The sequence below is a fragment of the Zonotrichia leucophrys genome, chromosome Z (assembly GCF_028769735.1).
Source record: "Zonotrichia leucophrys gambelii isolate GWCS_2022_RI chromosome Z, RI_Zleu_2.0, whole genome shotgun sequence".
Classification (NCBI taxonomy): domain Eukaryota; kingdom Metazoa; phylum Chordata; class Aves; order Passeriformes; family Passerellidae; genus Zonotrichia; species Zonotrichia leucophrys.
Genome location: NC_088200.1, coordinates 2,177,420 through 2,192,698, shown reverse-complemented (window position 1 = coordinate 2,192,698; position 15,279 = coordinate 2,177,420). Strand labels below are relative to the sequence as shown.

Below are 15,279 nucleotides of genomic sequence, written 5' to 3'. Positions count from 1 at the left end.
GGATGGTTTGAGTTTTCTTATTAACTTAATTGGCTTCCCAGGAAATGTCAATTTCTTCTCTGAATTCACAGCAGCCCTCCTGTCGCTGATGGTGCCCCTGTTGTGACTGGCTGTTTCAGGTAAACATGCTCTTCTGCTGGAAAGAACTCTGTGTATTTTACTTTTATCTTCTTAAGAGGAAAAAATTTCACAAGTGATGGGGGAAGCTGGTTTCTCTAACAGTTTAACTTTGAATGATATGAATTCTGACATGAATTTTAGCCCACGGCCTTTCCTCTCTCTTAGGAGCTTGTAGCACTTCATACCCAACATGTGGGTTGAATGTAGAGTAAATATATGTTTGTAGGAATGAAGAAATGCAGGAAATAAAGTTGATCTTTCAGCAAAATCCTGGAGAGTGGAGGTGCCTGTCTCTATTCTCCTTCCATTAGAGAAGTACAGACAACAGAAAATTATTTGGTACCAGCTTGACTTTCCCTCTCACCACTCTTATCAAGCAGATTAGATGTCGTGCCCATATATAATACCATTTTTAATTGTGGTTGTATTTTATTAAGGGGTTTGGGTTCGAACAGAGACAGCTCTGTGACAGGCTGTTGCAGAACACATCAAACCCATACTGATGATGAACAAAATGGATCATTCTTTTTGCTGGGATTGCAGCTGGACCTGGAGGAACTTTACCAGAATGGTGTAGAAAATGTCACTGCCACCACTCCCACATATGGAGAAGGTGAAACTGGACCAATGAGTGATATTGTGGTGAAGAAGATATAAAAACTTTGCTGTGGTTGAAACTGAGTTTTGGAGAGCACCAACCTTGAAGCAAAAATAACTGCATGCATTTAATGCAGTTCAGAGTCATTCTTCAGTCCCCTTTCCCCCTCATTGTCCCACGTTCTTTCTTTTGGGGATGTTATTTCAGACCAAGCAGCTGGGAAGTGAAAGCAACTGGGAGGGAGGGGAGAATTCACAAAGCAGGCCATGCTCTGGTGACGAATTGTGTATCCTCAACGTGGTTTCTCAGTGTCATTCCAACCCCAAATGTCAGACATCTGCCTGGGGCAAACGGTGAAGGGGAGCTGCAGGTCTTTAGATCCATAAGATTGGCTTTCTGTGCCTCACTTTGCTGCTTCTGTCACTTGCACAACAAGAAACGTGGCCTTTCTGCTATTCCTGACTGAGGGGACCTTTAATTTGCTCTGTTCTGATCTGAAGATGTAAGTCCCTGTTTTTCTGTCAGTAATTATGTGATAATGTGCTGGATACCTCAGGAAGCATAGTTGGACAAAAAGACAAACAGTATTTCCTGTGTTGCAGATGAGGACTGTAAAATAAAAAAGTAAAGTCAATTGGAAGTTTTCTCTGGTGGTCCAGCTGTTAAGATGAGGAATTATCAGAACTGTGCTGGTTCAGATACTATTTTTTTCAGCATATAGGTACAAGACCAACTTTCTCACCAGTTTCGAGCTCTGTTTCCCTTTGTTCAGATGGAATTCTCCCATACTGGCTTGTTTTAAGGCTAAAATTGACTGCAGCATACCCAGTTACTGAAACAAAGGTCTCTGAGCTAAGGATTTTACTCTGATTCTTACATTCCATTGATCTCAGCCACCCCAAATTCAGGCCAGTTCCATCTGTGTGGCAGGAATGAGCCACCCCTATTCTAAATGCCAGAGAAAGTTCACCAACAATTCAATTAACACTCACCACAAAGCTATAATCCCCCAGATCCTACTCGGAGCCTTTCAGATGCATTTCTCAAGTTTCAATTTAACCTTTGCTATAAATATTCCCGCCGTATGGAAGGAAACTCTTGCTCCAGAGCTGCGGTTGAGCTTGGAATGAAGCAGAAGAGATGGTGAGAGGGCTCTGGGGTGGAGAGGAGGCAGAGGGAAGGCTGTGCACAGATCCATGCTGAGGTACCACAGTGACACTCTGAGGATGTCAGCGGTGCATACAAGTGCTTCTGCTGAGCTAAACTCCCACAGGCAGCCCCTGCAGGGAGTTTGGAACTCCTGCAACGAGAATATTTAAACATCTGAGTGTTTAACTGCGACACTGAGATGGGAAATTTCCTGTCGTGCGGATATTCCGAGTGTGCCTTCTCTTCTCTGTAAGAGCAGGGAGAAAAATTCACTCTCACAGCTTCAGAACCTAAATTATTTCATTGGCCTGCACAGGTAAAATTAATGTATGAACGCAAGATTATGGACCAAATCCAGTCTTATGATTCCACTGAGTATTTTTGTGAATTTAATGAACCTGAAATTGTGGAAATCAACAGGCTCGATTTGCTATTAGCTGTGTACACAGCTTGCTGTTAACAGAATGATTTATACAGGTGTGAAAGTTCAATGTATTTTCTTGTCTTCTGATGTCTTATATTAAATTGGCCTGCCCTGACTCATGTAGCTCATAGGTTCCTCCAGGATTTCTCTTTCTAAATTATTTTAGCAAGGCTTCAAGAGGCAGTTAGAGATAGCAGGGTGGACTAGGAGAATTCTGGATAGCAAAGTTACTTTAAGTGCCTATTTCCCTGTAAAAGCCAAGAAATTAAAGAATATCAGAATGGTTTGGGTAGGAAGAGACCTTAAAAGTCATCTATTCGACCCCCTTGCCAAGGGCAGGGACACTCCCACTGGACCAGGTTGTTCCAAACCCTGTCCAACCTGGAAAAATGAGTGTTTATAGTAAAATCAATCAATCAGTCAATAAATCAAAGGCCTAAATTAACAAAAAGCCATCCTTTGCCTCCACAGACTTCCAGCAGTTATTCTATACTGAAATGAGCCACCTTCTGTTATTTGAATCTCTGCTTAAATGTGAAAGTTTGCAAAGCTTTCTTTTAAAAGTAACTGAGTGGAAATTTGCAGGGGAAGTGGATACTCTGCGAGTTCAAACTGGAAGAGTAAAAATAAACATCTTCTTCAGATATTTTGATCCAGCAATTGGAAAACTCAGCGAATCAGCCTCTAGCCCAGATGGAAAGAAGTTGCTGAGGACATTCTGCCAGCTAGTTCTGGATCCTGTCTTTAAGGTAAAACACTATTTTTCTTGATTTGATTGCAAGAGGGTAAGCACAGACTTTTCTTTTTTAGCTTAACACGCTAACCCTTAGGACAGCCAACCTTCTTTTAAATAGGCCCATGCTTTCTGTACATATTAGAAAAAAAAGAACAGTGTGAAAAATGTGGGACAGAAGAAGAATATGAGCAGTCTGTTACCTGCAATAACATATCCAATTGTCCTTTTACAACCTGGTCAGAGCTAAATTTGTGTGTCAGGAATGCCACAATCTGAAATAATGTGCTGGGAATGTACTGCACTGGATCTGGCAGGGAGATAACAGGATGTGAGCGTGGTGCAGCACACAAAGCACACACCAGGTCTAAGAAAAGAGGGAATTTTTTATTTCCTACTAGAATGAGACACCAGCACTGCCTCCCTGCCTCTTCTCAAGGTGTCAGTGTCAGCGCAATGCTGATACAAATGCTGTGTCTGTGCAATCAAAATGAGATTTCTGTGGGCCTTCACGGATTCCAGTGTACTCAAAAAGATCGAATTCCAGTCAGCCCCTGGAAGAGCAATGCCTGGAAGCACATCAGCACTTTCTGTGCAGCACCGAATGCTAAGAGAAGAGAAATTAAGAAACCTACTAGTTCCCTTTGTTACTCACGTTCTCCTCAGATTTGTTAAAACCCATAGGAAAAGGGTTTCCAGGGGACGTGTAAATTTCTTTAACTCTTCACTGGAGAAGGGAAATTCTAACACATCACTGTGACAAGTGGCCAGAGATTTAATAAAACGTTTGGGTTTATTTTTAATATTCTTTATATGGAAAATACAACCATAAAATATGGTCCATATCCATGGACCTTTTCCTTTTTAGTACTGTATAGTACTGTTTTGAAGGGCATTAATGGCTTTTTTTTAGGAGCTTAATATAATCCAAGATCCCAACCTTTGGCTGGAATGTAAGCCACCAGCCCAAGGAAATACAGAATGCAATGAGTGAGGGTTTTTAGCAATTCAAACATAGAGTTGTGTCCAAATTACTTGTTCCAAATAAGTATTTTACTCATAGCTTTAAGATTTAAAAGATTTAAGTAGTCACAAGGAAATCTCAAATGGCTGGCATGACTTTTTGAATTGAATAGAATTAAATTGAATTTAATTGAAATTAATCCGTAGGTGAGGCCTTCTGCATGGAATCCAAGAAGTTTATTTTGATGTTTGTTGCTAAGTTTGTTGAAACAAGTTTAAATTCCAGTGTGAATTTTGGATTCCTAGGCCATGCATGATGTGCTGATGGCTCCCTGCTGGACATGCCTTGCTTCAGGTGATCACCATTCACCTACCCTACCCTGCACCAGCAAAAAAAGCACCACGGTGGACCTGACAGTGAAGGTGAGGGGCCACCTGACAGTGAAGCTGCTTTGGGAAAAAAAAAATATCCCCACAATACCAAGGGCTGTCAAAAATACAGCACTCCTCCTGCACACATGAGCAAAACTACCTAAAATGGATTTAGATTAGGTTCTGTGTTATAATTAGTAATTTGGCACTGTTGAACAGAGTATTGCAAAGAGAAAACAAGAACAAAAAAGCCTTGGGGTACCACACAAAGTTTGGCTTACATCTTTATATGCTGGATGCTGATGTGTGGGAAACTAAATTGCATTTATTTTAGACTCAGAGAATGCGTGGTTGAGATCAGCAGGAATATGATGGACAAATGCTAGGATTAAATTCTAGCTCACCTAATTTTTTGTAAAGGAGACAGAGCTCTCCTCTAATCCCAGAGTAGTTTGGGTTGGGAGGAACTTTAAAGCTCATCCAGTGCCACTCCCTGCCATGGGCAGGGACAGCTCCCACTGTCCCAGGCTGCTCCAAGCCCCATCCAGCCTGGCCTGGGACACTGCCAGGGATCCAGGGGCAGCCACAGCTGCTCTGGGCACCCTGGGCCAGGGCCTGCCCACCCTCCCAGCCAGCAATTCCTCATTCCCAATGGGCCAAAATCTGTCCCTGCCCTCTGGCCCTGGGAGCCATTGCCTGGGTGCTGTCCCTGCCTGCCTTGTCCCCAGGGGCTGTGCAGCTCTCCTGGAGCCCCTGCAGGCCCTGGCAGGGGCTCTCAGGTGTCCCTGGAGCTTCTCTGGTGCAGCTGAGCAGCCCCAGCTGTGCCAGGCTGGCTCCAGAGCAGAGGGGCTCCAGCCCTGGCAGCATCTCCGTGGCCTCCTCTGCACTGGCTGCAGCAGCTCCAGCTCCTTGTGCTGTTGGAGCCAGGGCTGGGGCAGCTCTGCAGGTGGGCTCTCACCTGAGCCCAGGGGCACAGGGGCAGGATCCCCCTGCCCTGCTGCCCACGCTGGGGATCAGCCCAGGGCAGGGGGTTCAGGCTGGGGCAGGCCCAGCTCTCACCCACAGCACCCCCAGCTCCTTCTCCCAGGGCTGCTCTCAATCCATTCTACACCCAGCCTGTACTTGGGCCTGTGATTGCCAAATCATTCAATCATCTGAGGAGGAAGAGACCCTTAAGATCATGAAACTCAACTGTAAACCTAGCTATGACAAAACCAGAGATGCAACAGACAGGCACCTAAATGTGTTTTCACATTCACTTCCAGGAAACCACAGTAGGTCTGTTCTGATGTTGAACATTGAACAATGTCTTTTGTTCAATGATGCAGAAAATTGGAGAGGGGCTGGACTCAGCATTCCTACCTGGAGTCCTGTGTTCACCTCTATGGCACCCAACATAACACCTGGACCTGTTGGAATAAGTCCAGAGGAGGCCATGGAGCTGCTGCCAGGGCTGGAGCCCCTCTGCTCTGGAGCCAGCCTGGCACAGCTGGGGCTGCTCAGCTGCACCAGAGAAGCTCCAGGGACACCTCAGAGCCCCTGCCAGGGCCTGCAGGGGCTCCAGGAGAGCTGCACAGCCCCTGGGGACAAGGCAGGCAGGGACAGCACCCAGGCAATGGCTCCCAGGGCCAGAGGGCAGGGACAGATTTTGGCCCATTGGGAATGAGGAATTGCTGGCTGGGAGGGTGGGCAGGCCCTGGCCCAGGGTGCCCAGAGCAGCTGTGGCTGCCCCTGGATCCCTGGCAGTGCCCAAGGCCAGGCTGGATGGGGCTGGGAGCAGCCTGGGACAGTGGGAGCTGTCCCTGCACATGGCAGGGGTGGGACTGGATGGACTTGAAGGTCCTTTCCCACCCAAACCATCCTCATTCTGTGATTCTGGAGGCTTTTTATTCTAAAGTTATGAAAAGGTTAAATGGAAATAGCAAAATGTAGGTTCATAGGTAAATTGTTTATAAATTACTTTTCCTTTGGGGAAGTTACTATTTGGAGATAACTTCTCTCCTTTCTTTATGTCACTAAACCTTTAGGATAACAAGCAATAGGTAGCCAAAAACCAGAAAGAGCAGAAAGAATGGGGTTTTTAAAATAAACTCTTTTTGAACTGCTTAAACATTAACTTCTGGCCTTTGAATAACTGGATTTTCTTAGTAAATTAACTTTTTCCACAAAAAGCCTGGAAAACACATTCCATCCTAAAAGTATTTGTTTATCACTGAGCCCAGCTTTTCACATACCAATTTGTCTTAACTATCTTAAAAGCAATCAGAAGATTTAAAACCTGCTTTAAAAATTAATTTCAGACCCCAGTGCTGGGTGGTGGGTGGGCAGTATACCAGCCCAGCTGCTTAAAAAATGTCTTGGCCATCAGGCTGAAGGATGTGAGTGCAAGGACAAAAGAGCAAAATGGGGAATATTTTCCACCTCTATGACTCGTGAGACCTATCTGGGCAGAGCAGTGGAGTTTTGCAGCTGTAGAGATATTTCTAAGCCAAGCTGATGGTTATTTTGGTACAGTATTTATCAGACTGCTTGTCAGTCTGTTGTACTGTACATCCTCAGTTCAAAGCATCTCCAGTTCAGATAATTTACTCCTTTTTTCCTGGCAGCCAGCTCCTCCAGGCTTTGGTGCCAGCAGAGGGTGCCAGAAAGATGCGGCAGCTCCTGCACACTCAGACTTTTTTTTTTCAGGTTGGGCTTCCATCATTTTAAGCAAAGATTTTCCTTTGCAGCAAGCCCGGGAGGAAGAGTTGGTCACCAGCAGCAGCAGAATAGAAAATTTAGTAGAAATCTGAAGCTTTAAAAGGAGGACACCGTGCCAGCCAAAGGAGCTTCCATGACAGGACACCCCCACCCTACCTTTAAAATAATGTGATATTTCTTATGCTGCCACTGAAATAATTTCCATTGTGGAACAGAGCCCTTCCTCTGATACTGTGCTTTGTTTGTGAGCCCCATTTCACTCCTCCCTTTTTAAAAATGCACTCCTGGAGTGTCCTGTGGCATGGGGAGGTTTCAGGGGGGCACATTTGGAACTCCTCACATGGAAAAACTCCAAGAAATGCCACGTTTTATTTCGGAGGTGGCTCCTTTCAAAGCATCAGTGTGGTGCCTGCTTAAGTAATCAGTGGTGAAATGAGAGATGGCCAACTTATAAAGTCTAAACTGGCAACCTAACTTCTTGAAATAATGATCTACATACTTGCATGGCTGGTTTTGATTATTTAGGAGGTTTTTTCCCAGGTTTGATTTTTAGCCCTCTGTACCTGCTGCCCTTCCCACACTGGAGGGCCCGAGCCTGGCTAAGTGTGTCGAGGGCTTTGTTCCTGTTCCCCTTCTGGAACCTTCTCTGCAGTAATTGCTGTGATAATAATAGAGCCACACTGCACATGTTCACTGTGATGAAGGACAGGCTGCCACTGAACATATTGTTTTGTGTCCTGTTCCTTTGCTGGCAGGTGCAAGCACTCCATTTCTCACCTTGGCTGCTTCTGAGCACTGAATTAACACTTCTGGGTGCTTGTAAGAGCCCAAGGAGCTCAAGCTGACCAGGTCAGTTCCTGTGACAAGTGAAACACCTTTTTCTCCATATCCCATTTTGTCTATCTGAATTGAATTTTTGACTTTTTATTGCCAATTAACTCGGTCACGTGAGAGCATTCTGCAAGTGGGAGCTGGCCTCACTTTTACCTGCTTCAAAGAAATAATTGGAAAGGAGCTGTCTCCTGGCTACCAGCAGGGTGTTCTAGGGTTGTGTCTATGCAAAAACTCACAATAAGCCAGTCCTATTTTTTCCTGTAGCTGGCCCATCCCTTTTTATTTTTTTTCCTTCCCGCTGGATTTTACTGCCAATTTGAGATCCAACACTGGCAGCCAGGTTTTCCCAGTGCATCTTTGATCATTGGCAGATTCTGCACGAAGATCCCTGGCAAGTTGTGACTGAAACAGGTAAAGGCAAAGGCTTCAAGGACTTTGTTCCACCTCTGGGTAACTTCCTAGGTAAGTTGTAATCACATCTGTTTCATGGTGTGTGATGCCCAGTTTTGCCCAAAACTGCCTAGTTTTGTCCTGACAGTTTCCTCTTGAAACCAGGAAGGAAATGGAAATTTTTTAGATCGACACATTGGATACACACAGCGTTAACAAAGTGCGGTGATGACATGACCACCTAATTTAAAAAAAAACCAAAAAATTACATCCAAATTTGATATATGTGGTTGTTGTTGCCTATTTGACACTCCTGCCTGTGTCAAAAGCCCACTTTAAAAAAAAGCCACCCAGGACTAATGGTGCTCTGTACAGTTTGCCTAGACTACAATTATTTTTAACCTAGCAAACACCTCCTGTCCCTGTTGCTCACAGGAGCCAGTTCAGGCTGAGCCTTCCTGTCACTGGAATTTCAGCAGCTAGCTCACTTCCAGACACTGTGGAGAAAATCACAGCAATGAAATGGGTGAGGGGAAGGAGACCAGTGTGTGGAGGCAGGCTTTCACAGCATGCTGCTATCTCTACAGTGGGGGGAATTTGTGTGTTAACCTCACCAGCTTTACTGCCCTTCTGCAGCTGGCTCAAATGTGTATTTGATACAGTCCACCCAAAGCAGCAACCATCAACTCACACAGCGGAAAGAAACAGGCAAGACCCTATCTTAACCTTTTCTCCAGGCTTCTTGTTGGAAGTTCTTGGATTGACATTCTGATGTGTTTTAGGATTTGCAGAAAGGGAAATAAACCAAAGCCACACCTAGCTACACTGGCCAGTTCGGCTGAGCCCCACGTCAGCTGCAGCCCTGACCTCCTCCCACCCATCCCAACAAATTCCTTGTTCCCTTGAGGAAGCAGGAGGATGGAAGGGGACACTGCACTGCTCTGACACCTTGGTACACCCTCATCTTCAGCAGAGCTGAAGGATTCAGGGGTTACACAAACCTTGTACTTAACTGGCACTGCAGGAAAAGCACACACACCCGGGCCTGTGACAATCCAGCCTGAAATGTCTTGCACTGCTGCTGTCATGGCTTTGGAAGGTTTGAAGAACACAACCTTGCCTCAGCCCTCAAACAATTACTGCCTACTACATGGGGCACAGCAATTTACAAAATTGCAGCTGTACTTGATTACACCCTGAGTGGTTTAGAGCACATCCTAAGGACACTTGTCCTTACTTCACTTTCCTGATGTACGTGCAAGATGTTCTCATCCCCTCAGACAGTTCAGCCACACTCGAGTTTGACATTAAGAGCACAAACAGCATTTTCAGCAGAGAACAGTTTCAAACTTTTATTCAGAATTACTCTTGGAACCTCTTTCCACACTCTACTTACAGGTCAAGTCGACGTGCAATGGTGATGCAGAAAGCACTGATCTGCTGCAGGCCATCAAGAAAAACTTTGTAACAAGCATGGTTTTACTGGAAATAAATCATGCCAAAAACTGATCCTTAACAGGTACAAAATATTAAAACTGATAAGAAAAAATAAAAGAAAGATTGGGTCACTATTAAGACCAACAAGTGAACTCAAGACTGCGTGAAAAATCATACAAAAAAGGCAATAAGGAACAGTAATGCAGCATTAAAAGTAGGGGTACAGGGCAGACAAAAATTACAAAACATCCTGTTTCAATATACCTCATCCATGTACTTGGTTCAAATACTGTAACAGTACTGGAAGGCAAAAAGCACCAGACATCCAACTAAAGAGGTAAGAAAAAAGGAACAAAAAATTAGCAAAAAAGTAAGATCTGGTCATTAGGGAAGGAATAATTTCAAATACAGTTACTGAACAGAAACGCAACACTTGAGAAAGCTGTTATTTCAGCATACATAGACAATACCATTATTCCAGCTCCATGGAAATGACTTGGTTTTCCTAGTCTGTAACCTCTTCCACGTACAGTACTGCTGAGGTTATCCCCAGGTGTGTGTGGGCAGACACCGCGTACACACTAACAAAGCAGCACGGTCATCAGAGGAGTACAACGGGGAAATTGTTCCCTTTGAAGTAGAAATGCAACAATCAGGAGGCCAGGAAATGTGGGGCAAAGCATCATTAAGCCCTAAACACACAATTCAAAATTAGGTGGGGACACTGTGCAGCTATGGCTTCTATTTCCTAAAAAGCCAAGGCTCCCTTTACAGTCCACATGGCACACAGCAGTTGTTGAGAAGACAGAAACCATAATCAGGAGATCCTAGAAAAAACTCCTGCACTGGAGGAGTTTTCTATTTTTAGGTCTTTCCTATTTCATCTGCTTATGGCTGCCACAGAAAGGAGCTGTACATTCCACGGCATACCGGGAGTTTTTGGTGGTGGCAAGGTGTCCCAATTATAACATGGCAGCACAGAGACTGTGTGATGCAGGGTTTGCATAGATAGTCTGTCCCCTTCCTAGCTGAAAGAACATAAAAGAGGAAGAGGTCACAGCTTAGGCTCTTGTTGCATTTGGAACATGAAACTAGGAAAAAAAACCCCAACAACTCCATTTATAGAGGCGTTCTATGTGTCCCCAGGTAAGGGGGAGGTGGGTAACAAGACATAAATCATGTCATGGCTATTCAAAGCTTCATTCTCTTAATGAAGTTTATTACAGGCCCCAGTGAAAATATTACAAATTCACTAATTCCTACACTTCTGCACCTTTTCCTTAACTGCTGTTCTAGAGCAAGTAAGTGCTTTTCTTTATTAAAAAAAAACTCATTTGTTTTTACATTATTGCTGTATTTTACAACAAAATTAAAAAGCACTTATGGAATCCACAAAACAGAAAGTCAGTATCCCCAGAACAAACTAAGAGCTTGAACATGTATTCTCAAAAGGGCCTTTTCTATACCATCTATTCAACGAGCAGGAGAAACAAAAACAAAAAGCCCAACCAAAAACCATCCTATCGCTTCTCTTCCGAGCATCAGCAAAATTCACCCCACTCTCCCAGGAGGGAAATCCTTTCAATAAATATCAGCGTGAGCTCCGAGGCGCTGGAATTCCGAGTGGGGGGAAGAGGAGCAGCAGCAGCAGCTGTGTGCAATGCCTGCGGGGTCCGTGGTGCCCCGAGGGTCAGTCCAGGGAGATGATGTCGGGCGCGCTGCCGCCGCCGCCGCTGCTGGTGATGACGCCGGCCTCGGCCCGGCCCGAGGAGCTAACGTGCGTGCTGCTCTCGTGGTGGCTGGTGGAGGTGATGATGCTGCCAGGCGTGCTGCTTGTTAAGGTTGAGGTGAGACTATCCAAAAACACAGGAGGACAGTACTGCTTGAAACAAACAATGAAGAGTGAAGAGACTAACTGCGCGAGGGAAATGTATGCTCTGAAGATACATCTTCCCCACGCGACGGGACCACAGCGAGAACTGCACGGACCAAGCAGGGATGGCAGCCACCGGCCTCCTCCCTCACCTCCCCCTTTTTCTACTCCAGAATGGTTTGGGTTGGAAGAACCCTAAAACTCATCTCATTCCATCCCCTGACATGGGTAGGGACACCTTCCAGTAGCCCTGGTTGCTCCAAGCTCCATCCAACCTGGACAATTCCAGGGATGGGGCAGCCATAGCTGCTCTATGCAAGCCTATGCCAGAGCCTCAAATACACTCTGGGTATATTCAAGTTAGTGCTGAGCACATATTTACTTTAAAAAGGCACACTATCAGTAAAGAATGAACTTCCAGGCCTGGATTCATCATGGAAAAGCTGAATCCTGTTTAATGCACATTCATTACTAGGTCTGCACATTCATTGGTTAGGTCTAAGCAAGTGAATGGCAAACACAGTTTGGATGATGACACCCTGACAATTATTGGAGCACAACATCGCAAAATCAGGCTTGGAAATTGACCCCAAAACAGATCAGAAACATACCTGTGAATCAACTGGGATTAGCGAAAGAAAATCCAGACCTAGGAAGAAGAGAAGGATGATAAGTAGACAAGTCTCTCCTTTATTCACACACAACAAATTTAAGGATTTTTTTTTTTTTGTGGTTGTAGAACAGACTTTGCAATTCATACAGAGTTTCTAAATGGAATATACCACTGTGACACCACTCTCAACGACTACTTCAGGCAGCAGCAAAACGAATTATCTAGTACAAGTGGCTCTTTTTAATAATGAGGATGACATAATGATGTATTATTCACTGAATACTGCAGGGTGGTTCAATGTGGTTGCTTAGATGGAGGTTGCCATTTGGAGCTGTTGGTTCATTAATGCAAGTTTCACTGCATATTGTACCTGACTTGGCCAAACTGGGACATGAAGAGTGTCATCACAATAAAGATGCTGGAATGAAGTAAAGTCACAACATGCACAAGTCCAAAAACAAGCAGCAGGTCTCTTCCTCCACCCACGGGCAGCCAATAAGGAAACATTTCTAATATCATCCCCGTTTTGTGTCTAGACAAATAAAAGGAATGAAGAAGAGGAAACTACAAGTAGTTCAATGTATATCCTCCAAGACCAGTGACAACTAGTGTCCATCTTAAACACCATTTGCATGTAAGCATTTAGGGCAAGATGTTTAGAATTATAAAACCAATGAGAAATTACCACATTTTTTGGTTTTTTTTTTTTTTTTTTTTAAATAAATATTGGCCTTGTGTTTGCTATGTCAACAGAAAGAAATGATATACTCCCTCCCACTCCCCTCACCTCCAAATCTCTTCTGGCCCGTGACATCTCTCCTCCTCTTCTCCATGAGAGAAAAATTTTGAAGGAGATTTAAAAAGTCAGTTGCATTTACAGAACTGACGGCTTCTTTTGTGTGTGCAAGTTCTAGAACTTCAGTTGGTAAGTGCTGAACAACAGTTCTAGACTTCTGTTCTCTCAGCTTACTTTCCTATCCAATTTCGGAAGACAACTGATTTCTTAACAAGGGAGAAGTGGAGGGAGGGAGCAGTAAGGGAGCCAAGATGGACAGAGAAACAAGGGGAATGATATCCATCTCATTGCCAAACTGGTGCTGAAAGAAGAGGAAAAAACCCAGAGATGTGCAGGGGAGGAATGGAGACAGGCAATGGAGCAGGGAAAGGGAAGAACAGGAGGCCAAAGTGACACCCGTCACCACAAGTCACCACTTCCTGTGCTCTGGGTTTGTTACAGCCGGCCAAGAGAACCCCCAGAGTCCCTTTACACATTGTGCTTTTCAAGGAGCCAGGATAGAAAACAATCAGTATCCCCACCTTTTGTGTGATATTTAGCAGCAGTGTTGAAGAATACATCATAGGCATTTAGGGTATGTCTAGGTAAAGAAAGTCAATAGAGGTCAGCTCACAGATTGTAGCTCACCTTAACCTTTTTCATACAGTCTAGACAGAGCACCACTACAATCAGCTAGCAGAGTAACTACACTGAGGGCTGGGATGAGTTAGCACCCTCACACCTCTAGTAACTAAAACAAGCAACTACTCTCCCTCGCATCTACAACACATAACTACCAGCTGTTTACACAAAGTCTGGCTGAGCACAGCAAGAGCAGTTTCTGGCTGCCACACCCAAGTGCCAGTTTGTACCCCAAAAGCAGTGCTTGTCACATCACTGCTGCAAAATGCAATCTGAAAATGGGCAGACAGCCTGTACTAGGCTTGTCCGGACATCCCATCAGTGCCATACTGCATATAGACTTGTTCCATTAAAAACAAAAACAAAGAGTTAATAAATTTTTCCAATTTCTACCCACCCCATAAATTAATACCGTCGTCAGAACATACATGAAAAACACTCAGCACCTACCTGGCAAGTCTGATGAAATACTGGATATTGGTGGGTGATGGAATGGTACTGGGTAGTCTGTTAATGAAGGAGGAATTGCAGCAGCATCAACCGTCGTCACGCTGGGCACTCTGGCAGTAGATGGCTGATACATGAGAACCCTGTTTCAAACAGCATGGGAAATTACAAACAACCTGGCTGTTAGTTGCACAAGGGAAACCAAGCACTACTGTGCACTCTCATTCACAAGTCACCGTGCGACAACACAACTACAGCGTGGCTACTCACTACACAGTACTCCACTCTAATTTCCTTTTTCATAACAGTCTTCATAATAACATGACCGTATCTTGGCTCTCAACAGCAGCTGTGACATAAGAGCAAGTTGGCATTAAAACAAAGTACAGTGCTGGAGTCATTGGCAACAGTCAAAGACAAAGGGGAGTCTGTGAGCACCCACAGAGGGATGTAAAGGTGACCAGAGCCAGGAGGAGAGTGTTCCATCTGATTTCTCCACAGAACTGCTGCTCAGTGCCCACCTGTTACACCAAGGGCACAACTGACCATTATCCTGCCCCACAGGATGACACATATTGCACAGGTGGGAGGTAAACACAAGTCTGCCTTTACTCACAGCCTCCAGTTCAGCCCTCAAGAAGCATGTTACAACCCTTCTGCTTCCCCTCACGCTGCCTGATCTCTTGGCAGCATTGTTACAAACACTGCCACAGGTGCCCAGGCACCAGCCACGTGCACAGAACAGTTCATGAACTGCAAGTCAGGTGGAAATACACCGAATTCTGTTCCCACATGCTCCGCATCGCTCCCTCCAGCCTTTAGTGCTATCCACTCATCTTCCTTCCCACACTCCTACCTGTTAACCTACTTCTGATGTCACAACCATGGATTTCAGACCCTCCCTTCTCAGGCACCTCTCACACTTCAGCAAGTATTGTTGCTTCCTCTAAGAAGACACCCCAGTTCTCCCAAGACTAGCAACACTCAGACAACACTGTTTAAAGGAGATAAGCCATATCCCAAAAGCCTGACGTTGATCTGGATTTGAAGAATAAAAATATGTCATATTCATACCCAAAAAGCAAGGAAAATACATGGGTCATAGAGAGAAAAGAAGTCAGTCCTCCTACAATTACAGTTGCACGTAGCCATCTCAACCATAGGAGCACGGAAGGAAGTCTTGGTGCCTTCTGAAACTTCATTAAGAGA

The 15,279-nt window shown here is 44.8% G+C and overlaps 1 protein-coding gene across 10 annotated transcripts in view; it reads right to left on the bottom strand.

The window, feature by feature from the left end:
- Nucleotides 1-9,609: 9,609 nt before the first annotated feature.
- PIAS2 (protein inhibitor of activated STAT 2) overlaps nucleotides 9,610-15,279 on the bottom strand; it is a 31,023-nt gene continuing 25,353 nt past the window's right edge. For 2 of the 10 annotated variants that reach the window (XM_064735174.1, XM_064735177.1), the window contains exons 12-14: nucleotides 14,074-14,213; nucleotides 12,205-12,242; nucleotides 9,610-11,602 (exon numbers count right to left, since the gene is read on the bottom strand). In XM_064735174.1, the coding sequence (XP_064591244.1) occupies nucleotides 11,411-11,602; nucleotides 12,205-12,242; nucleotides 14,074-14,213 (370 nt within the window). In that variant the 3' untranslated portion in view covers nucleotides 9,610-11,410. Of the gene's footprint in view, nucleotides 11,603-12,204; nucleotides 12,243-12,576; nucleotides 12,739-13,523; nucleotides 13,583-14,073; nucleotides 14,214-15,279 lie in introns of all 10 variants that reach the window. The other 8 variants (XM_064735175.1, XM_064735178.1, XR_010443013.1 and 5 more) reach the window with 7 other exon arrangements.